This window comes from Drosophila erecta, unplaced genomic scaffold (genome assembly GCF_003286155.1).
Source record: "Drosophila erecta strain 14021-0224.00,06,07 unplaced genomic scaffold, DereRS2 tig00000000-arrow-pilon, whole genome shotgun sequence".
Taxonomy (NCBI): Eukaryota; Metazoa; Arthropoda; class Insecta; order Diptera; family Drosophilidae; genus Drosophila; species Drosophila erecta.
Genome location: NW_020825194.1, coordinates 3,692,478 through 3,717,131, shown reverse-complemented (window position 1 = coordinate 3,717,131; position 24,654 = coordinate 3,692,478). Strand labels below are relative to the sequence as shown.

The 24,654-nt window shown below is 45.2% G+C and overlaps 1 protein-coding gene across 1 annotated transcript in view; it reads right to left on the bottom strand.

The window, feature by feature from the left end:
- The window catches only part of LOC6555365 (ankyrin repeat domain-containing protein 50), a 27,282-nt gene extending 2,628 nt beyond the window's left edge, over nt 1-24,654 (bottom strand). Inside the window, exons 1-2 of the mRNA XM_001981413.3 lie at nt 24,473-24,654; nt 37-5,611 (exon numbers count right to left, since the gene is read on the bottom strand). Of these exons, the coding sequence (XP_001981449.1) occupies nt 37-5,476 (5,440 nt within the window). The 5' untranslated portion in view covers nt 5,477-5,611; nt 24,473-24,654. The remainder of the gene's footprint in view (nt 1-36; nt 5,612-24,472) is intronic.

Here is a 24,654-nt window from a genome sequence, read left to right as displayed (position 1 = left end):
AGAGCAAGAGGCTTCTCCTGCGCGATGAACTCTTACTTTTGGTGTAGCTCTCGAAAATTTTCAGGATGCTAGTGCGACTGGACTTGGCTGCGAGCTTAATGGGCGTCCGTCCGCAGTGGTCTGACTTGTAGGGATTAGCTCCGAACTGGAGAAGGGCAATGACACACTTTTCGTGTCCCTCCTGGGCCGAAATTCCCAAGGCAGTGGCTCCCTGCTTGCAGGCATGATCTGCCAGGGCTCCGTAGTACAGGAGGATGTTCATCACGTCGTGGTTGCCTTGCCAGGCGCACGAGTGCAGTGGTGTACGAGCCTCCAGGTCCATGGAGTTCACATCTGCTCCGGCCTCGATCAGGGTCTTGACCATGTCAGCATGTCCCTGCCAGGCGGCTACATGCAGAGCCGTCCGACCCTCGCTGTCCGGAATATTGACATCCACGTTGGTCATGTCCAGCAGGAATTTGACAATTTCCAGTTTGTTTTCCAGCGCTAGAATGTAGAGGGTGGTGCGCGAGTCCGCGTCCTTGGAGTTCACATCGCAGCAGAACTTCAGCAGAAACTCAACAGTGTCCATGTGGCCCTCCAAACAAGCCAGCCGGAAGGCAGTCTTTCCATCGTGGGCCTTTTGGTCCACGAAACTGGAGTGGATATCCAGTAGAGCCTGTACGCAATGAAGGCGTCCCTCCTGAGCGGCCAAGTGCAAGGCGGTCTTTCCCTCGTTGTCACACTCGTCTATTTTGGCTCCCGACTCCAGCAGTTGCAAGCACACTTCGTGGAATCCCTCAAAGGCGGCATAATGCAGTGGTGTCCAACCGGCATTATCCCGATGCGTTTCATCCAGTCCCCGATCAAGCAATTGCCTTACTGTCTCCACATTTCCCTGGGCGGCGCCAATGCTTAGCACCGTTCGTCCCTCGGAGTCCATGCAATCAATTCCGCAGCCCCAGAAGAGCAGCAACTTCACCACGGTGGCATGGCCTGCGGTACAGGCTGCCCACAGTGGAGTGCGACCCATGAAATCGGCGAGATCCGGATCTGCGGCGTTCTCCAGAAGCAACTCGCACACTTCGGCATTGCCCTCGAAGGAGCTGACCAAAAGTGGCGACATGCCATCGTTGTCCAACTGATCCGTATTGGCGCCATGATCCAGCAGCGTGGATATAACTTTACTATATCCTGACGATCCGCACAAGGCGGCTACGCACAGAGCACTGCGTCCATCCAGGTCCAAGTGATTGACATTAGCACCGTTTTCCAGCAGAATTTCCACGATGTCATAGTGACCCATGTAGGAGGCAGCAATCAATGAAGTGCGTCCCTGCCGGTCCACTGAGTTTACATCAGCTCCCGACTCAATCAGCAGCTTGAGGATATCCTCGTGTCCACTCCAGGCGGCAGCTCTTAGGGCGGTGCGTCCCTCCTTGTCCGCAAGATCAATCTTACAGGCTGGTTGAGCTATGAGTAGACGCACCACCTCACTGTGACCACCCCAGGAGGCGGATCTCAGTGGAGTCCAACCATCGCGATCGGCATGGTTGACATCCACCCGCTTCATCCGGCCAGTCCCATCGTTACAGGGCTGAGAGAAGCTTAGGAGCAGTTTTACCACCTCGAGGTGTCCGTTCCGTGCGGCTATATTCAGGGCTGTCTGCCCATTGTAATCCTCAATCTCCAGATCGATTGGACTCTTGCAGGCATTGAGGGCCCTTTCCAGCAGCTGATGATTGCCATCGTTGGCTAGGATGTGGATCAGAGCCTTGCCCTTGTGCAGCTCAATGTGATGCGAGTCGGAAAGCTGGTGCAACGTGCTCGAGGCATTCTCATCCTGACTCTCGGCTGGTGGCTCACTGTGTTCCGAGGGACTGCCAGCCCGCTGGGTCTCCATCAGGCAACTCTTCTCGCTGGACAACAGCAGATCCGCCAGTTCGAAGTCAATGTTTTGCGATTTCTCAGAGAGCTCCGGCGACATAAGCGACGACTCGCAGGAGTTCTGGGATTCGGCATTGTTGATGCCCGTCTCAATAAGCAGCTTCAACATCTTGGCGTCTGTGGGCAGGCTGGGCTTAAAGAAATCGCACAGGAACTGGGCGAAGGGTTCGCTCAGCTCGCTGGCCAAGAAGCGCTCCAACATGGCCCTCGTCTTGGGCAGGAAATTGACGTCGTACTTGAAATCGTGCTCACACTGGGCACAGCAGTTCATCTGGTTCGTGTAGAAGCAGTCGCTTAAATTGAGCCTCGATTCCAGCAACATCAGAATAAGATCTAGGTCCACGTGCCGACTGGTGAGATACTCTCCCGATCTTATGAGATGGTAGGCAAATCTTCGAACTGTGTTCGCACAGAGGGTATCCGCAACCAGTAGGTAGTACATGGATATCATCACATGACCCTCGTTCACATCGCAGATGAATTTCTTGGTGGCGAACTTTACGTCCACTAGCCAATCGGCAAAGGAGTTGTGGAAGATCTTCAGGCGCTGGGCATTAGAATCGTAGGCCAGAATGTTGCGCATTAGCTGCAAGCGCTTCTCGAACTCCTGGCAGTCGATCGTGTAGTTGTGGGTGCGTAGACAGTTGAACAGGAAGAGCTTGTCCACGTAGCCGGATGAGGCTAGCAGGACATTTAGCAGGGGTCGGATCTTCATATACTGCTTCTTGTTGAAGGACTTCTGGCAGATGTACAAGTACAGGCCGTTCAGAGTGCAGGGAATCAGCTTTATCTCCCGGAAACTGAAGAAGTTATCCTTGATGCCGTGAAGGACCTTCTCCAGGTAAAGAATACAGCCATTCGACTTGATGTATAGCTGGTGAAGCGACTCGATTATCTCCTTGGTCAGCATAATGCTATCCTTGAAGTCGGAATTCAGGCGGTTGATGATGTACTCCTGAACATCCTTGACGACATGGGACTTGCGCAGATCATCCAGCGTAATTTTCTTGAAACCAGTGAACATCTTGGTGATCTGCTTGGTCTGCTTCTTGGTGGTGCACACAAGGAATAGCCATTTAGGAAACAGATGGATGTGATTCGACAGCAGCTCGGCCACATTACGGCTCTTGTGGTTGGTGACTGTGCCCCTTCCTCCCTTTAAAGTGGAGATGAGGTTTCCCTCGTTGATGTAGTTCTCGTCGATTGAATCAATCAGCAGGAGTAAAGCCGTCTTTGGAGGAGTCAGTTCCAGCAGGGGAAACAAGAAGGCCTTTTTGAAGCACTCATCCGGATTCTTTTCGATGTTGTCCACACTGAGGCACTCAAGGATCTCCGGATTGGATAGCAGCAGTTCGTAGTAGCCATCCGCTATGATGGTACGACAGCTCTTTGTTTTAGGCAGTGGTGGCGGCAGGGTGTTGGTGCTCATCCTAGGCTTCTCTCCGGGTACAGGTGGTATCAGCTGCGGTTCCTCCTGTTTGCCATTAACTTTTGGCTCTGTGAAATCTATGAGGGGTTCCGCACTGGAATCCGCTGTAGCTTCTTCCTTGGTCTCCTCTTCCTTGGGCTCCTGACTGGATTTATCCAACTCCTCTTTAAGTAGGTCATTCAGTTCCTTATCCGCTTCGGGCTTATCTTCCTCCTTGTCTTCGTTGTTGCTTTGTGGTTCCTCCACCTTGTCATCCTTGATGGCCGCTTCGATTTCGTGCTTCTCTTGGTCAGTGTTTAGATCGGCTATATCTTCGCCACCACCTTGCTGAATAGACTGGCCACCATTGCTGATGGTGGCTAGTTTAGAGGGCGATAGCACACCACTGCCAGAACGACCCCGCTTGACGGGAATCTTTGACTTGCTCTTCGCAGGACTCGACTTGGGCGTCTCCTTGGGTTCCTGAGATTGCTTCTGCTCCTTTTCGCTGCCCATGTCTTTGTCCTGTTCAGCATCACCTGCATCACCTCGTTCCCGGGAGGCCCTTTTCGGTGGATGTGTGCCGTAGTTACTGCCGGTCTTCTCGTCCGGATTCACTGCATCCACGACCTGCAACGGAGCCGGCTCCGACTGCTGGCGCGTGAGACTAGTCCTGGCTGCCTTATTGACTGTGGAGGTGCGTTGCGACTGGAAGTTGTCTAGCTCCTTGGTGTCGCATTCGTTGGCTCCTCTTTTGAGTTCCTCGATTAGTAGCTCCTCGGCATTCTCACTCAGACTGATGTTGTTCATGGCCTCGTCCAGCTTGAACTCTTGCTGCTGGGCCTCCTCGCGCAGGAAGGAGAACCCCTCGTCGATGATCCGCTGGCTCTCATCCCGGCTGATCAGCGAGGCATGGCTGAGCAGCTGCAGCACGATCTTTCGCATAAAAAGCGACAGACTGTGGCACTCTGGATTCTGGGACTCGATGAGGTAGCAGGCCAGCAGCTTCCGGTTGAGTATGCCCTTGGTTCCAGAGTTGCCCTTCATGATTGCCTGGCAAATGGAGGTCTTGCCAGAGCCATTTGAGCCTAGCACTAGGCAACCGTTGTAGCTAGAGCTCGATATAGCCGCCGCCTTGGCCCTGGCGGACACGTAACTGGAGGAGGCTGCTCCTCCCAGAGCCACGGGTCCTGCCTTCTTTCCCGCCGTTCGTTGCTCCAGGCAAAGGGCAATCTTTTTTAGCACCCACTCGCGATGGATGTATACGGTGCTTACGATGCGATTGTTTGGCTCCAGGCTTGCACTGTGAACCAGTCCATTGACCTCCTTGTCCGGAGACACCTTGCGTTGCATCAGAGCCTCCAAGTTGCCATCGGTATCCTCAGTTGGCTGGGTCTTCAATCCACCAGCTGCCTCTTGGCCATCTTCCTCTGGCGCTGATCCGCCATTGGTTTCACCATTTGAGTGGTGAGTGGCGACATCCTGGGGAAAGTTTTGCTGCACCAGGTTGGCGAAATGCTCCTCACGTGCCAGGTTCGAAAAACTGGCGTTGGGACAGTCGCGTCCGGTGATCTCTAGCTTCTTCTGCAGCTGCGTGGTGTCCTTCAGGAAGTTGAGGATACGCCGATCCTCTAGATGCTGGTTGGCCGTGCCAGCTGATGGTTGATTGCTGTACTTGGAGCCACCGACTAGGGCACTGGTGGAGGCACAGCCATCTACACCATCGCCCTGGGCATCGTCCTCGTCCGCATCTAGATCGGTGACCTGAACGGGATTTCCGTTGCGCGCACTGGCCAATCGATTCGAGTCCCGGAAGTTGGACAGCTTCGTCTCCGCATTCGCAGTGGCCACGTGGCGAGTCCTATCGCCGCTCTTGTAGCGATCGGACTTTCGCAGCGGTGTGGCATACAGCATCTCCTTGGGCAGGTTGTTGACTGGCGGCGGATGACTCTTGTTGATTGCCGCAGGCGTGGAGTCGCAGTTCCCAATGGAGTTGGCATTGGGGTTGTGGTTGCTGCTGGCTGTCTGCGTCGATGACTTCTGCTGCTGCATCTTGCGCACCGAATCGTTGTACATCGCCTGACAGGGCAGATTTTCGTAGATGTCATTGCGCAGATTATCGTTGTCCGTGTGCTTAGACATTGTGGCTTGGCTGCTGGCTGCTGGTTGCTCTGCAGGATGTGCGTAATCCGTTCGCCTGTCTGCTCTCAGAAGCGGGTTCGTTGGCTTCTGCTGCCTCTGTGTGTCTGCCTTTCACTTAAGCCGCTCCTCGGTTGGCTGCAAAAGGAGAGGGAGACATGGAAATGGGTTTAGTGTTATCACTTTAATATGCAGGAACTCTCAAAACTAATCGTTGCAAGCGAATGCCAAATGGTTTAATTGCATTTTATGGGGAGATCAGTTGATGTTGGGTAACTCGTTGGATAGTTCGGTGAATTGCATTTGAATTTGATTGAGTTTTCATCGACTTTTATGCTCTTGGGCATTGAAAACTTAAATGAAATGTGTGAAGTACTTAACTTTTCACTCCTAAACACTGATTTACCTCTCCATTTTTATGGAGCCCGCCGATTCAGCCAAACTAATTTACAAGTTTTTTATGTTGAAACTTGAAAACGGGGAGAAGCATGAAGTATTTAAATACATTGCGAAATTATTAAATTCAGTACATAATTTCAACGGATCATTAAAGGTATTAAGACTACTTCATCCTCGTAATATCCTTCCTCGTTAGTTTCATTATATCCTTAAGATAACAGAAATTACCTTTTCCCATCCTTTCACATTTTAGCTTTTATGTGCCATTACTTGAACTTAACTAGCACTTTCTTCTGCCATGTTTTCCAGTGGCTTCACTTTTTTAACATCCTGCAAACAATTGACCTGATTTCTATACATTTTTAACCCTTTGGCAGCTCTGGTGCCATCCCGCCCCAGCCATTCACCTCATCCACAACCACACCCACATCCACATCCACATCATCCACGCCCACTGGCTGTGCACACAAAAATACATATACTTGTCATCATTTTTCCTGAGCTTGTCTTTACGCGCAGTGTCTTTTGTTCTTGGAACTTTTGCTTCTGCTTTTGTGGCTGTTGCCATATCTAAGCTTATATGCCATTTATGTGCGTCTTTGAGGAGGAGCTCCTAGTAGTAGAACGTGTGGACCAGCACACAGCTCTGTGTAAATAATGTTCTTGATGCCACAAAGTTTTTATTTTAAACTTCAATTTACTCGTTGAGTCGCCGTGTGTCCACGTCTGGCGGGGGTGAGGATTTTGCAATGTAACTAATGATACGACCCAGCACGCTTGTTGTGCAACTTTCCACCAGAAATGGAGCAAATTCAGCACGTTCCTTGGTCCGCTGATGGCGAGGCCACAAAAACCCTTGCCGTAAAAAATCCGGGCCAAGTGAAATGAATGATTTACGCCTGCTGAATAGCGGGGGAAAACCATTTCCAAAATGACAGCGACGAAAGGAGCGACGACGATGGATTACCATAATATTGGCAAGTCAGCTGTAAAATCCATTGATTGAACGGGTGACGAGATGACGGGGTGGCCCAGGTAGACAGACAGGATAACAGGGAACGGGTACTGGGCAAAGGGTAAAGGAGAAACGGGGGCAGAAGCAGTAAAGTCAAATGGAAATGCTCCAGACTGGCGGCGACACATCAACTTCCTGACCGCGATGGCACGTGAGTGCTTTGCTTTTCCTCTGCTTTTGGCACTGCGGCCGTTTAAGCGTAATTATTGGATGGATGCCCGCATTGTTCAACCAGGTTTGCCAGCGATTGCCACTGCGGTTTTCCACCCAACCACCCACAAGCCACATTCCACCAACCCACCATCCGCCCATCAAAAGCATCCACAACAATACGGCACGTACGGAGTTGCATTTGACTTTGCCACATTCGAGTATCGCACGTTTTTCACGACTCTCCTTTTTTTATGGGCACCAAATTGATTCGCCATTGCAAACGAAATGGAAATGGCAAAAGTCTGTGATTTTAGCCTCACGATACAATCGGATTTTAAAGATTTCCAGCAGTGCTGAAAGTGTGCTAATTATGCAAGTTTAATGGCTTTTCCGAGGCGAGTCGTGCGTGTGGCAGGCGAATTCAGTAGGAAAATAGGGGGTGCACCCGACAGCTAATTGCAATTTTCCCGGCTCGGCATAAGTTTTCCCTAGCAAACTTGACAAACTGGCAGACCGTGTAACTCTCGATAAAGTTTCCTTTGGCCGTTACACAGCACCCCCTTTGATTTTTCGTAGTTTCCAAAGTTTAATTGATGCTCCTCAGGCAATTATGCTAATTAAACGAAGAGAGCCAATCACGCATTGTAATTGAACCAATTTTATTTCACATGTGATTCACCGCTAGGAATTTTCCACATCTCAGGCACATTGTAAATGTGGCTGTAAACAGGGGGAAAATGTTAAACAAATAGCGGAAAAGCGATTTAATTAAATGGGCAAATATATTCGCGCTGCCAAACACATTGGGTAGTAATCAGACAAGTCGGCGAGCCACATGGGGCATGGTTTTCTGCAGACATCTGGATCTGGAGCTTGATTGTGGCATATATATACATATGTATATATATTATATCTGGGGCTGGCAGCTGGGTGAACTTGAGCCATGCCGGCGTGGGAATATTTCGCCTGCTGCCGTGTGCCCACAAACAAAATGCAAATGGAGTATTTTTGCCTGGAAAAACAGACCCGCCCAAAAATGAGGCGCAAAAATGCGGCAAAAAGACCAAAAACCCAAGAAGAAAAGGAAGCCAGTGGTCGGTTTGGGATGTAATTGAAATGTTGCACCCACAGACAGGGCGTTTAATGCACTTCGCATTTACATTTGCATTTACCGCCTGGCTGGCATTCAAAAGGATGCAGACAGGAAGTACTCCATTAATTTGTATTTACATATTTTGGTTCGCATTTTTACCCTTTTCATACCCGTTAGTCGTACTATATTCGTTTAAAAGTATGTAACAGGCTGAAGGAAGCGTTTCCGACCACATAAAGATTATACATTCTTGATCAGGATCAATAGACGAGGCGAACAGGCCGTTTGAACGCCTCGATTTCAGGAACTACAAAAATCTGCATTCAAATTTGGAAAAAAATTTCTGATGTTCTACTGAAAACTGACTGAAGTTCTAAGGTCCATAACTCAACCTATCTTAATCGGATTGTAAAGTGGCATACCTCTAAATGTTTCTGGAGCATTTCTCTAAAAATCTGCATTCAAATTTGGAAATTTATTTTTTTCTAATATTTTTGTAATTTTTTTCTGATATGATGTAGAAATTCAAAAATGTCCCAAGACTGAAGTTCTGAAGTCCATAACTCAATTTATCTTAATTGGATTTTGAAAAGTCATACATCTAAATGTTTCTGGAGCAATTCTCTAAAAATCTGCATTCAAATTTGGAATCTTTTTTTTTTTAAATTTTTACCGCCCAAAACTGGCACGACCACGCGTTTAAAAATTTGTGAGAATTTTTTTTACACAATTACTTGTTTTACCGTATTCCAGAAAATGTTGAAATTTCTCGTTTGCACTTCAATAGCTAAGTAACAGGTATCTGATAGTCGGGAAACTCGACTATAGCATTCTATCTTGTTTTCACTCATTTCTCGCACGATGGAGGCGCTTGGCTCATGTTTAAAAAAAAACGCTTCGACTTGTTGACTTGCTCAATTATTCAGGCAATAACTTTTCGTAAACAAAATATATTCCATGCATGGGCAAACAGTTTGCAAGCCCACATAAATGCATGCAAACAAAGTTAGATACAATATAGTAGGTATATTATATTTATGGCATGTCTAGGTGGCTGCAACTATTCATCAGTGCGACAATTGCGAGCGCAAATACTAAATCAAATATTGCATCAAATTGTTTGCGTGGAGGCAAAAGGTAAAAAATTAAGCGAAATTCGCTGTACGTGCAGAATCATGTGAAAAACAGAGGCAAAAGCAGCTTAGAGGCAACCAGAGTTTGCAAACTCAGGAGCACTTCCGTATCGATTTTCACATTTTCAGGCTCCCCCGGCAGCGAAACCATGAAAAACGACGTCGAAAAGGGGCCAACCGAGCTCAAAGTCAGCATACTCTGCAAAAAGTTTAGCCAAATAAATAAATATCTTAAATGATGATATATGACCAAAAATTCCTCTATCGTGGAGTTTTCCAATCAATAGTTATTTATATCCAATATATGTTAAATTGGCACAGCAAGGAAATAGCTTACAGCTCTAGGTTATTCAATCCTTTGTAGCTTTTTCACGTGACAAACCCTTGAGGAATTGGAATGACACCTTCAACGGTAGGGAATAAATCGTTGGAAATCAAAACGAATGCTCTGGGCTCCGCTTACGGATGCGCTTAATTTTGTAATACAATGCCGCTGGAGACTGAGCAGCTCCCCACTTTCTAATCCTCGTAAGGACTCCCAGTGGATTGGGCGTTTGCAGCTTGGAACGTGTCCAAAACCAATGGCATTGTGTGCTGGCTTTCGCATCCCCTTCCATACCGCTCCCCCTGCAGCAGTTGTGGCTGCACCGGAAGCGGATTCAATGCGGGCATCGGAAAGGACAATGGTGTGTGCCGATGGCACGGAGCAGCATCACAAATGGGAACAGGATGTCACAGAGCTGGCAGGATGCGATGTCCGTGGGCCCTTGGGAGAACGCTTAATTAAACTTAAATTTTTCATGCCTCTGTAAATGCATTTTATGCATTCACAGGACATTATGGCTATATGAAAATGAGAGGGAACAGCGCGCGCCCATATCCTGTATCCTTTATCCCGTATTCTGCATATGGGCAAACATTAAGCCTGACAGCCTGGCGTTCCCATCATCATGATGATCATCGTTCTTGGCAAGAATTTTTGTGTAATTTTCCAGCTCGCATCTTTGCCTGCCCCTTTTGCTCCTTGGCATGCCAATCCAACTTCCTGCCATGCATTTTTCAACACTCTCCGGGGAAACACAATTTCGTGGAGAACGCAAGAGTTCTTAAGTGCCGAAAAAAGAACAGGGCGTGCCTTTTTCTACGCGATTTCCAAACTTTTAATGCATTTATTTACTTTGCAAAAGTAATTCAGCTGAGCACTGTAAGATGAACTGAAAACGCCCACTTTTCCTTTATTCTAGCAGCTTTCTTCTCTATGGAAGGACCCTAAAGGTTTTTAGGGTCCAAATTGGCAGTTGGCCAAGGCGAAGTCAGGCAATTGTTTTTAGGACAAAGTGCGTAGCAATTAATATGAATTATTCGAGTCATGCATTTCTAATGACTGAAATCGCATTGTTTTCCATTCGTTTTCTGTTATCAGGCAGCTGCATTGTATCTGCATAATGAAAAGCTGGCTCCTGGCATCGCTCCTCTGGTTTATCTGTGTCAACTGCCTTGTTCGCTGTCTGTTTTGCCCAGAGCGAGCATATTGACATCGTTTTTTGACAAACACTATATGCCCCCGATATCACCTTTTCATCCCAACTGCACCCCTACACGCCTACGCCCATTCTCACACTCCGCCTCCTTGACGCCTGTTCTCCGCCCGGAAAATGCAGGCACACGCACTTGCCTCTTGGCATTTCCGCCGCCTCCATTCCGCCCTTTGATCCCAATCCCTGTTTCCCAGTTTCCGCTCCCTGGTTTTGGCCATGTTTCTCTGTTTGTCTTTCAATAACTGTGTGCTGGGTAGTCTTGTGTAAATGTCATCAGAAACACTGGGAGAATCCGGTTGTTTCCTATCAATATCCCTTGTGATTGAAAGAATTTATTCATTTTATTTGGATATTGCTTGTTTGAGCTACGAGCTACAACCCAAAAGAGTACATTTCAGTTTTTTTCAGTGCTATGGAAAAACCTGCAAAGAAGTGGGAAAAAGTTGTTGGATTTGGGTTATGTTCCATGTGTGTGCCGAGTAGCATTTAATCAAATTAATACACACACAGGCAGACGCAACCGGGACAGAAGAACCCAAATGTCCTGACAGCTGCCTGACATTTTACAACCTTGTCCTTTCCGCCGTTTATTGATGAATGAGCAGGAGTGTCTGTGGGCTGGCAGCAAAATTGAAGGAAGAAGGAGAAAATTAAGTAGTGGTGGTGCTGGAGGACATGAATACAAAATTTAATTCATGGCCTCTTTTTTGTGTAAACTTAAAGGGGAACTTGTGTTCCCCATTCGAGACGGCATGTTCTCCCAGTTGCCTTTCATTACTTTGACTCACAATCTAATTGAACTGAATACGAAAAGCTGACAGGATGTCTGAAAGGATGAAAGACCATTGGCAAGTAGCTTTTTCGATTCTAGCCAAAGAAAATGGAATTAATTCGTTTGGAGTAGCAGCAGTGCATATCCATGTCCAAGGACTCTTTTTCCGTTGCCCAGACAGAAGTTCGGTTCAATTAAACTGAAAATCAGGAGCACGTTGTCGTTGTCTGGCATCCTAAGCTCAGGTTTAATTAATGTTGCTGCTGATTACAAAGGGGCAGAAAGTAGGGAGCAGAAGGACCGAGTCTCTCCTAAGTATGCCGTAACAAATGACCCTCGTTTTGGCATTGATTTGCCCACGTTGTCGCCCCTGTCACTGGCTTTCTCCAAAGGGAAAAGGAAAATCAGAAAAGCGCGCAGAAAATGGGAAATATGTGGGCGATGCGTTTGCAGTTTGGGTCAGCTTAATGTCGCTTAATTGCGACATTTCCGCCGGTCAAGTGCAAGAACGCACATCACCGCAAATCAACTTGACACTAAGTGAGCTTCCCGGCTGGATTATATGCGAATAACATCGACCTAGACCAAAGTCACTAAGTGACAACTAAAGAGCACTTATGAACATGAAGTGCAATCAATGTGGTAACAGTTATTGCCACAATATGTTCTGCCACTCGTTGTTTAAATTTATTAGCCAGACAGCACAAATATCAAGAGAACCAAACACAGTTTAAACGTTAAACTTAAAGTTAAATGAGCCAAATGGAACACACAATTAGATTTAAATGTATATTTCGAGGCAGTTAGTGCAATTAGTCGACTAAATTGCATTTTGAATGCCCCATAAAACTACCTGTATAGGAATAAGTAATTCAATTAAGTATTTGATTGCCATGGATTGTACACAAATCAATTGCCACTCGAATATGGAAAAGTGATACAAATATCTGGCCTAATTAAGGCAAAATCAATAAACCGAAATTCGTGCCCACATAAACGGGTGCTTATTAATGATCATCCATGGCGGATTGCCCTAATGAGGCATGTAATCATAGAGTGGCATCAATATGGAGCAGCGATGTGTTAACCAGCCTAATCCATCTCCGCCTGCTTCGCTATCTTGCCAACATATGGGCTAAGTGAACTTTCGTGATGGATGACGCTAATTCAGGAGGCAGGTGGCAGCTTCATCAGGTGTACGGGTTGCTAATCCAAATCAACAACACCCAAATGAACAACGCACGCCGAGGAACTCTGAAGTCTACGCCCAAACTCTTCTGTTAAAGTTTTAAATTTTCCGGGCAAGTTTTGATTATATTTTGTTGGTTCTTATGGCAAGCGTAAATTGAATCAGAACTGGAGATTTTCCAGCATGCAAAAAGCAGAGGAAAAGGCTTAAACGGATTGAGGTTTTTGACATGCTCTGGCTATGAAGTTGGGATTTTGTGCTGCTTTTTCGACAGTAAAATGTCTATCCTATTTGCTATTAGTTTAAAGTGATTTGCCAATAGCGTGAGGTTTCTGCACTTGAGTGATGTTTAAATATTTATCAGCTCTGACTAAGCGATGGAATAAGGATTTCGGACAGGCTGGTAATAAAGCTGTTTAGTTGAGAAGTTCACTGAATACATTTTTTGCCTTATACCGTTTCAGAATTCTGTTTTTCCGGAAGTTGCCATAGTTTTGACCTTGGGCACGGCTCAGTTCGCGGTACCAGTACGATATGCGATAACAACAAAAGCGGATCGCATAAATTTCAACGCTCCTCCATTAGCATGTAAATGCAGCCGACAGCGCCACCACCGCACCACCAGCCACTCCCCAACCCCTCGGTACTGTGCCCCACGCAAAAGTGGATGCGACGACAGTGACAATGCTCGTATTTAACTCTCCATATTGCATATTTTATTTAATTTATTGCCGCACATATTTTGATGGCAATGCAAGTGGACGGGGCACGTGTTTCATTTTGGGGTCTGGAACCCCGTCAAAACCCGGGAGAACTTAGATTGTGCTATACAGGAATTGGAATTGTGTCAGTTGAACAGTTGGGCATGGTCACAGTGGAATCCCATATGAGGCGTGTGTTGTTGTCGCACTTGAGATACTTTTCAAGCGGGGCAAGAAACGCAAGCCAAACTGTGGGTAAACACAGGGGTAAAATAAATTACACAGTAAAAAAATTACACATTTTGAGAATATTGCATAGTGGCAAAAATAAAAAATAACACGAAAACTTCAAATAAGTAAGGCCATAGTTAAAACAACAGTTTTAAAGTTAGTTATAAACAGTAAATCAGTTTCTATTTCTATTTCAAGGCTTACAACTGATAATAAGTTTGATTATACGCGAATTTAATAACTTATCATCCCGGTATTTAGTTGCGTGTACATTTCTGTTATCACTGAAAAAACAATGTTTGGCCACTGTTCGGCCTCCGAGTTGTACTTTATTTTGTATGGTTTCGTTGGCCGACCATATAATTCAAAGAAACGACAGCCGTGGGAGCCATGCAAATGCCCCCATCCGAAGTGCGCCAATTGGTCACTTGATACACATTTGGACTGCCGGTCATACTCGTTTGCCAGCACAATTGCATTTTCTAGCCGACTGTTGTTTTTTTTTTCTCACTTGGCCGGCAGATGTTATTCATTGCTTTTGGCTAATTAATGTGAGTAAGGAGCAAATTAAAATGCTGTTTAGCCAGTGCCACTTGCAGCTGTCTCTTAAAAGCCATCACTGCCATCCTCAAAACTGCATTTTTCTTTAGGCCTACACTGTCTTCTTGGCCAAAGGCAGTTGGCCAGCTCCCGGAGTTGCTTGGGCAGCACTTTGCATAATGCGAAAAACCAACTCTCAACGATGGCATTCAGTTGTTTTTCGTGTCGCCGGCGAATGTGGGTTAAATGCTTTTTGCGGCTGGTGACCGCAACTCGGAGCGCCAGTTAAGAGCTTCTTTTCTGCCTTCGTTTGCCCGCTGAAAATTTTCATTTGCCGCAAAAGTTTCTCATTTAATTTAATTGAAACACACTCAACAAATTGCAAATGCACTACGGAAAATGAAGGAAAATTGTGGTGGTCCGGGTAATAAACTAAAAATAAAGTCAATTATTTCGCAATTAAGTGCAGTTGACTTTCTGCGGTGGCAGCAGTGCTATTGAGAATGCGAGTGGCGCCCGTGTGGGTGGTTTGGGTGGGTTCAATTGGCGCAGCTAGCTAATAAGCTTTGAGAAAAATGTTTGAAATAAAAAACTGGGCTTATTTAAAGTGCCGTAATTAATCTCTGTGGCTCGCGTTGAACAGCCGACGAACCTTATCTATATGCAGTACAAAAAAAACCACAGAGATATCAGAATACTGCTACTATATTATTCATTTCTGTAAACTCTGGCGACCATACATTTATATTCCATTGAATAAACAAAGGAAATGTATTGCCCATACGCCCTGTAGTGCGTCATCATTTTGGACGCAAATGCACGGGTATTCGTGTTAAATCTATTTATTAGTCATTTCAATTCGACCGCAAAACGAACTCTTTTTGCAACTAAGTGGGCGATAACTGGCTAACTGCAAACTGAATGGTTAAGGCCACAAACGAGTTTGTTGCTCTCTTTGGTTTGGTGAAGAATGAAAAGCCCGCGGGATGTTATGCATGTAAATAAACTTGTTTGGTGCTAAAAACTGCTAGTAATTACAATCGAATTTCCGCCTACCAGCGAGCTGGCCAGTTAGTTGGGTTAACTATGTCAACCCGATAAGATTTGCATTTCCATCACAAAGAGTCGGAACCGGAGGAGACTGACTCTCCTCGTCGTCTCGCCTGTCAGTCAATTATTTATGCTGACACTTTGTGCGACTGGGTTTGCTGCATGGGTAATTGGCAAATCCCAACATGGTTTGCTGCACACGTGGCGTATGCGTAATGCGATCGGTGCTGGCTGCATGTTAATGCGTTGGCAAACAGCATTAACGCAAAATACTCGCCAAGAATCGGGCAGACATGACCATAGACAACACCGCAAATACCCAAAACCCTCTCCAATTAAATGCATTTCAATTGACGCAGCAGTAATTTGTTGATTTGGTAGTGCAATGCCAAAAGCGCCACATTTAATTGAAGCCTATTGGGGGCTTGGTTAGAGCCAAAATGCGGTGGTAATATTCTCATCATTAAATTTCCAGTTAAGAGTGCTGGCAGCGGAAATGAAAACCTTTTCGAATTATGACGAAACCCCACGGAATTGATAAGCGCAAATAGAAGTGGAGTATGCGCTCAAGAATGCTTCACGTTGAGTCAACAAAAAAAGAGGAATACAAATGCGATTATGATGCGCACAATGAAAAGTTTTGCCCACAAAGATTCCTTCCTGATTGGCCATTGTTCTTGTTCAATTCTCAAGTAAGTTCTCAACAAACTTATTCAAAGCATTCGGCTTATCGGTTTCGATTTTAGCCAAGAAAAACAGAAAAGAAAGGAGAACAGAAGTCACTTGCCACAAAACAATTAGCTGAGTAGCAAGACAAAGTCGCAGTCATTGGCATTTTCCGATATGGAGGCTAGAGTCCAAAGCCCCATGAACGGCTGCTTCTATATACATATGGGTAATACCCGTAAAACCCTGGTAAACAACCGAATGGCGCCAATGGGGGCGTGGCCAGACAACCGTAGCCGTAACCGGAATAAAAACACACGCACAGAGCAATTCATTCATGGAACTCTTTTGGCCAGATTGTGCACTCGTTGTTCACGCTTCATTTGGCTATTATTTTTTACCACGCTTCATTTGCCGATTTGTCTGTGCCGCTTTTGGCCTTTTGGGGCAGGGAGTGCTAATTAACAGTTGGTCCCAAATCGCATACATTAACGCTGATATATTTATTGCCATAATTGTGCGGTGCCTGGCCATACTTATATATAGATTATGGGCATTTGACTATGAGCCTCGATTGCCTCACTTCGGAAAAAATATAAATAAAACTGGCCCCAGCGAAAAGTAATGAGTAAACAATTCGAGCATTGTGTTTGCTTTGGAATTAGCGAAGTGCAAATTTTCTTGGCACCGATTGCACAAAGCTCAGTTCAAGCGCTTGGATATTTTACCGATTTTGCGGACAGATTTGAATGGTGATTGCTGGATATATATATATATATCCTGCGGTCATTTTCTAGGTAATGAACACAAATTTTCCAAGCATGCAGAGAACAACTTCATTGGGAAAATGGCAGTGGCAATAAAACAAAGCAATTAAAATGCCCTCCCGGAACTGGCAGACGTATATGGGTCAGGCTGGCAAAAGTTTCGGCCACTTGTCGGCCAACTCGAGCAGTGAATGGCCAATACAATGCCAATCGGCAAACTGAAGTGGCAGCTCGGCTAATGCAACCGGGGGATGGGAAGTGTGTGTTTCAGCACTCTAAACTTTTGGTTTAGTCCACACAAAGGGGGTTTTTACACAAACTGCACAGGGCTGACAGGCTCTTTTTCCCACTTACGCCGTTAAAAATGGCACACTGCAAGTTATATTGTTAATATGCAGTAAATGGGAGGAAGATTTCAGCAGAATGAGTCAGCGAAGCGCTGTTTACGTAGGGATTTCTCCGGTTTACTGTCAACATTTTCCCCTTCCTTGTTGGTTGTTTAGTACTCATTCATCCGCCGACTGGAGCCGTAAATTAAACAAAATTTCTGTCACTTGACTTGGGTATTCATTCATTAATCAGGCCTTACCCTGTCTATAGAAATTGAAATTGTCGCTGCTACACAATAAAGCTAAATGGAAATCCAAGAGATAGCAAGTTGGACACTTTGTGTCTGGGGAGGATGGGGGTGTCTGAGTGTGCGAGACCACCCACACACAGATGGCAAACACTTTCCATTGCGTAAATTGCCTGGGCGCCCATCGAAACGTGCCATTTGAGCTCTGCCATCGATGATAAATGTTTGCTGCATGTTGCACAAGTCTTTGCAGTCGGCTATTAACGATGGACTCTGAGATATGTGAAGAGGGCTGGGGCATGCTACAATGGAACCCATTAAAAGCCAACACCCTTTAAAGCCAAAAAGCATTTGGTTCTTAACTTCCCCTATCGGAAGAGGACCATAAAACTGGCTTACATATCGTGCCACATCTAAACTTGAAGTCATATTTCATGGCACTTTTAACTTTCCTTTGAAAACGAGTAATAAAGCAATATGTTTAACTTGCTATAACACAGTTCACTTTGTTTGCTTGCCGTTTAATTCAACAATTTAATTCGCCAATCTAAATTCGAAAGCATTCGAATTTCTACAGGTGAAAGGTTAAATTGCTGATCATAATAAATGAAGTTGGTAAAAGTTGTACTGCACAACATACAGCAACAATTATGAATCATCATTCATAAGGCATTTAAAGTGCCCTAATGGTTTTTCTCTATTCCCATGCCTGGGCGCCAAACGAATTAAGCAAATAGCTGTATTTATGAATATCTAGCTAAAGCTCTAAATAGACCCGCATTACGAGCATTTTCGCTTTCACCTCACGCCTTCTGCGGCAGACACGAAATCCCTGACCTTTGCGGCTGCCTGCTGGCTCCTCTTATCCTTCCACCCCCCACCGTCCCGAGTTAATTACAGCCCGCGATCTCTGGATTTTCCGGGGCCATCCCCGCGAGCCAACCACCCGCCTTTGCCAGCTCACAAAAGGCCCCATGGAATTTTCCTTCTGGCAGCACGGGCTTCGTTAGCAGGTGGCTGTCAAATTTAGGTCAGGCACTAAGTGCAAGTGAGTGTTATGTAAATTATGGTGCGCTGCTTAAAAGGACCTGCAAGGTCTGCCCATACCATCCGTCGTCCCAGTTTAATTTTGAGGAGTATTGCGCTGCCGTGTGTTGTTGTGTTGTGTGTTTGTTTGCATTCATCTTGTGAGCAAATGGAAAACTAACTGAAAACTGAAATGCTAACACCACTCCCATTTGTCAGGCCGTTAGTTAAACTGAACGGCACTCGCTGGCCCTCTCCATACTTCCTCACTTTTTTGCCCCTTTTTTTTTTTAATACAGCCATTGCTGTTGGCAGCTGACAAAGAGGCAATGTGTGCGTGTGGATATATGAATATGGCGCGTGGTTTGGGGCTCTGGGGAGCTACGAACAAATGATGGAGCTGCTACCACGCGCAGCATGGAAGTCTTAGAAGAAATGTTATTCCACACGCTGGGCAACCGCAGATTATATCATAACACATGCCCCATGGTATCCCCCATTCTGTATTCCATATCCCATAGCCTCGGATTCAGAACCCACTTTTAGCTGCGGATCGGCCATTGACCATGGTGATGTGCTGCTCCAAAGCAGAACGTAAATAAAGCACAATAACAAGAGGAGCCGCGTAAAAGTGCTCATACCAAGTACCAACAGTTGTCGACAAAACAATAGGATCAAGCCTTGCGATTCATAATTTATGTATAGCACTATTTCCATTCACTTTTGTATCACTGCACATACACAAATTAGTTCTAAGATCTAAAAAGGATACCTCAAAATACCTTTATAAAGTCTTAAGAGGAATATAGAACTTACAAACAATTTTAAGCAGCATGCTTATACGTATGTAAATAATTTAAATTGAGTTCAGTCAAAATCGATGCATATGCTAGTATAAATATGTAGTAGAGAATAAAGGATTCCTCCACAGCTGGACTACACTTTTGTTTAAGTAACGAAAGTTATTAGGAACTCTGTACCATTTATTACATTATCTGACCCCCTGGAAGCCGTAACTTTTTGAGAGTTTTCAAAGAAAAGAAGTGCTAACTTTACAGTGCTATTACTCTGGCTCTCATTGTGTTGATATATATAGTCCCAGCCCCGGCACTTTCACCCCCTTTCCTCCAATCACGACGCACAGGAAGGGAAGGCGCACACAAGTCAACAATCTCATAATCAGTTGAATTACAAAAGGCAAACCCAGCAAATACGGGGGGGAAAACGCCGAGCGACAAGACGCTTGTCTTTATGGCAATTTCACTTAATGAGTTGGGCCTGTGGGGCAGACAATCGATAGACACATGGCCTGCAATGCAAGTTGCAACAATTTAACACGCCAATAAAACGCAATAACCAAATTTATCTGATTCTGGAGCAAAGGCCAAAAGGGCAAATTACACCATGGGCGTGGCATTGTGATGCAACATGGGCGTCGTCGCCATAATCTCATGATCGTCATGTCAAACAAAAGGCAGGAAACCGCCAGCCGGCTTACAATTACAATTGCTGACCCATTTCAGAGGTGAACTGGGGTGATCCAAGCTGAACCGAGCCGACCGAAAACCGTTTGGCCAATGCAATGAATTAATTATTCCCTCTGTCATGTGCAGTGTCTTTCCCCCTTGGGTGCGTCGAGTCCAGTCCAGCGTTTGGGCCAAAAATAACAAGCTACACACACTTGACGCCGGAAAAAATATCTCTCAACGAGTTGGGCCTTTGAACTATTTGTCATGGCTTTTTTTCCGATTTATTTTCCTGCCTGCCCGGCTGCAATGGCCACAAAAATAGCCGTGTGCACAAATCTCATTTTTGGGAGTTGCACCGTGTGCTCCATTTGTTGCACAAAATTAAGGGAAAAGCCGAAGCTTAGATGCCCTTTACTTTATGTAGAGCACGGGATAAATGTGGATCTGGTTCATAACATTGTACGTTTTAAATGTTCAATAATAAATTTACTTTTCAGCTTTTAATCAAAGGGTTTTTCTCATTTAATTCCAACAGTCGGGATGTTGGAAGAGACCTGACTAAAATAGATACACAACAAAACTCTGAGGATTAGTATGAGCTATAAATTATTTTCTACAAATTTATGAGGCTGCCAAATCAGTTTTAGCTTCAATCCCAGATCCCCCTAAGTTAGATAATTAATACAATATTATTGTAATGACTAACTTTAGCAGCTCTTCACAATCCGTTTAATTCTCAGACGCTTTTGATCGTTCGATTTCCTCAATAAATTCTCATTCCGTGTGATTAATCAATGACCAAATCTGCTGCCCTGGGAAAACAAACTGCACGCGAGCATCGTTCTTACCCGAAGAATGAAAAAGTGTACGAGTTGCTGGATGAGGACGTAAATCTCTGGGGTCTCAGCTGGCTGCCCGATCAAATTCAAGCGGCTGCGGCTTTTCGCTGGGCCCCTGGATGCCTTCCAAAAAATGGGAAAAAATTCGTTTATTGGAGAGGAGAAAATTTAATGCGGTCACTGGCTTTTTGACATGCCGCAAACTATTTTCAAATGTGCTCGTAGACGGAGTCCCATTGCTATTTTCTACAGAGTATTCATTTCGCTTTGGTCAGCGCATTGGGAGTTTGCTTTTTTGTTATTTTTAGCGCCGGCTAGAGTGAAGTGTGCCCGGTCCGTGGAGCATCCTTCAACGTTTCTTATGTAAATTTCCCGTCGATTTTGTGTTATTTTTTTGTTTTGCTTTTTGTTTGCCATGCCACCAGATGACGATGGCGATGGCGATGATGATGTTGTCGGTTTGTTAGAGTGCAACTGGCTGCTCGGGGGCCAGTTGAAAACTAATAAAACGTCAAAGCAATTTTGACAACATGCAACTTGGAGATCTCGTGGAGGCACAGAAACACACAAAAACCCACACACAAATCTTCGGTTTGAGTTGGAACAGCCTGTGAATATGCTCCTCTCCACAAAGCGAAAAGTTACTTCGTAAGTTTTTCATCTTTTGCCAGTTTTTCTTTTCGCAATGCTTTCATTTCGCCATATTTCTCCTGGCCCTTGTTTGGGTAGGGGCCACTGTCTGGAGGAAAACCAGAGACTTGGGACGAGCTTAAAGCTATCTAACTGGCATATCAGCCATAAAACCGAGCATTAAAGCCGTGTGAAAATTGCGGCTCAAGTGCTAGACTTTGAAACAAGATATATGCTAGATTAAAGGGTCGAGGAGGTGTTCTGTTGGCGATAAGCGTTCTTTGTTTATAGAGTTGTCAAGTGCTCATAAAAATCGAGGTACTCTACGACCCTGCTACGACTACCTGCCGGGCGGAATTGGACACGCCCGATTTCGGGTAACATGGGTTAAGTGCGGCGTCATTAGCACACACCCGCACAGTGGGACAAGAGCCGAGGATGGAGCGGGATTTGCGATTTGCCGGAACCACAGCGTGTTGCCGACACATAAACAATACTATACACTCTGCTACAAGGTTGCGCGACAGTCAAACGCAAACAGTTTTATGGCCGATCGTAGAAGGCGCTTCACACTCCTCAGCGCATCTCACTTTGAATGGGAATGACTCAGTCCGAATTGACCTCAGTACACTCAGAGAAAAAAGGCTTTAATTTGTATCCTTTGTATTTTTGTTTATAAATTTGTATGCGCCTGTTACCTTTTAAGCAAGCATAATAATCAGGCTTTTAAGAAACCTAGTTATCACAAATGTTTAATGATAAATATATATTGTAAGGAAAGGCGCCTTCATTTTAGCTAGAGTCAAATGTTGTTCCTAGTGTATCCTCTGCGCTTGTCATGGAGTGCGTGAGTTCGGAACATTAACTGCCAAGGACCTTTCATTTCCAAGTCATTCTGGCGAATGGGAAAAAGTCTCATAATAAAATTATAAATGTATTTGATGTGCCAGCCGCCCACAGGAATCGTTCCCGAAATAATTTCTCTTTTCTGTGGCCACTCGCAAATGTGTCTCAATTCAATTAATTTGTGTTGGGAACTGGGATCTGGAATCTGGGATCCAACGTGTTGGGCTCTAAAGTGGCCCCAGTCAGTAGGCAACTTGGCCGCAGGACCTGCTGCGTTGTTAAATTTTAATACTGCGGTTTATGTGCTTGCTACGTACATATATCTGGAGGTTTTGGGCAAATTAAATTTTAATTGCTTGTGGTCCGCCCAAATTGGCAGTCAGTGGCGGTTTGGTGCGCTGTTTGGTCTGCTGGGTTTACTAGGCATCCAGTATTTATCAGACCATTCATTGCTTCTGTGCGATACCGACAATAACCCAAAAATTCAGCCGAAAACTTTGCCAAATGCTTGACAAAAGTGCAACGAACCGTGCGGCGGGCCGGGCGAGCAAAAAGGAAAAATGTGCTGGAAAAATTGGAGAGCGCGAGCAGAAAATTATGAAAAATACCCGCTGAAAATACGAGTATTTTCCCGGCCGCAGCAAATGCAAATTCATGAAAAGACCAAGGCAAAGCCGACTTTGCTCTTGAGCTTGAAAAAGGCGCAGACGGGAGCGACGCTTCCAAATGGAAATGGAAATGGGTATTCAAATGGCCATGGAGCTGGGAACTCTGCGAATGGTTATTCTGCAGTTAGGGATCTCTGGAGTGGCGGTGTCAGACTGACTGCTGACGGTTCAGTTGAGTAGTGTGTCTGGGCCGGGTCTGACAATTACGTCAATGGCGCAAATGTCGAAAAATGTAACAAACAAAAAACCCGTTAAGCGCAGAATGCCATCGCAATTTATAGCAGACTCATCGTCGGAATCTTTGTCATGGCATTTGATACACTCCGAATCAAATGGGTTACTTGGCTGGAACGTACCGACTTGATAGAATAGTTACCTCTGTGGGCATGGGCTCATTGAATGCTATAATACTACCTGTTTCTTATTTGTTAGCTTTTGGTACTTTCTATTCCTTATACTTTTTGTAGCTTTTATTACAATAATTCATCTACTTAGATATCTTAAAATTTTCCCCACAATTTGTTTGTCATATTAAGCTCTCCATGGGACTGTTCTATCTTTAGGATACTGTAATAATTTATATAACTTTGAACTGAAAAGGGTATTAAGTTTACGGCCAGCACTTTTCGCTTGCTCCTTTTCCTGGTTTTCCCTTCTGATTCATTGCAGTTTCTAGTGAAACTTTAGTGCATTTGTTTTTTTGCGTTTTGTGTGTTGTTTGGTTGTTTGTTGATGATGGCTCACTGGTTGCCAGTAAGCTGGGCAGACGATGCGTCTGCTGACTGTTGCCTTTTGGCGCTTTGCCTCTGCTCTCTGATTAACTCATTCATACATTCTGGCTTTCCAGAGAAAAAGAGAGAAAAAAAAAAATAAGTGGTAGGTGGGGGAAAGTGCTGGGGGATTCGAGTGGGTGTGGCATTGTTGAAAGCCTCCCACTTCTGCGCCCAGCCCTTGATTATGATTATTTTCATTTCAAAAACTTGGCGGCGCAGAAAAAACCGCAGCCCAAGCACAATTCTCTGTGTAGTTGGGTAAAATATTTAAAGTGCGCCGCGAGTGGTGTAGTATTGCTAACCAAAACACACTCACACCCACAGAGCGGCTCCAACACTCACGCGATTTGTGTACCCTTTGTACAGTGGAACCTCTGTAACCCGAGCTGTTTTGAGATGGAACACGAAATTAATCTGATTTAACCAGGTATAGAACTGAGGTATAGTTTACGGATATGGATTACCTAATTCTAATTTAAATACAAACTTGTGCTCCCAAGGTTTCTTTACCCCCATGATGATGGTTTTGAAATCAAAGGATGTATCCTTAAATTAAATGGTGGATACAATCTAAAGTCGACTGTTAGTTTGCCCATCTTTGTGAAGTTCCACTGTGGATGGTGCGTGGTTTCTGTTGTTTCTGCTGTTACTTGGCTCGTTTAACTTTGAGCAGCTCTGAATTGCAGCAGCCGGCATGCCGGTTTTTTTTTTCATTTCTTTTTTCCCTACTGCAACTTTAATTGGACATGGGTTGCTGTTGTTGTTGTCGCTGCTGCTGCTGGCGTTGGCAAACGTGTTTTATTATTTTGGTTAAATTTGGCATTCGTTTCCTACGCGGCTTGCAGCGAGGTCAACTCATCAGTTCGTTATCGTTAGGTGCAAGTGTGTTTTGGGTAAAGAATTCAAATAACTTGATTTACTCACCTCCTGGCTGGTGACCTATGACCTTAGGGAGCAGGGGGTGGTGATAGTGGTAGTGGCGGTGGTGGAAAGGACATCCCCTTTCGCACTGCTTGTTGTTGGTGCAAAATCGAAGCAAATTAACCGATAATTTGTTGTGAGCAAAGTAACACGCACACACACAAACGCACCCGCGGACGCACTGC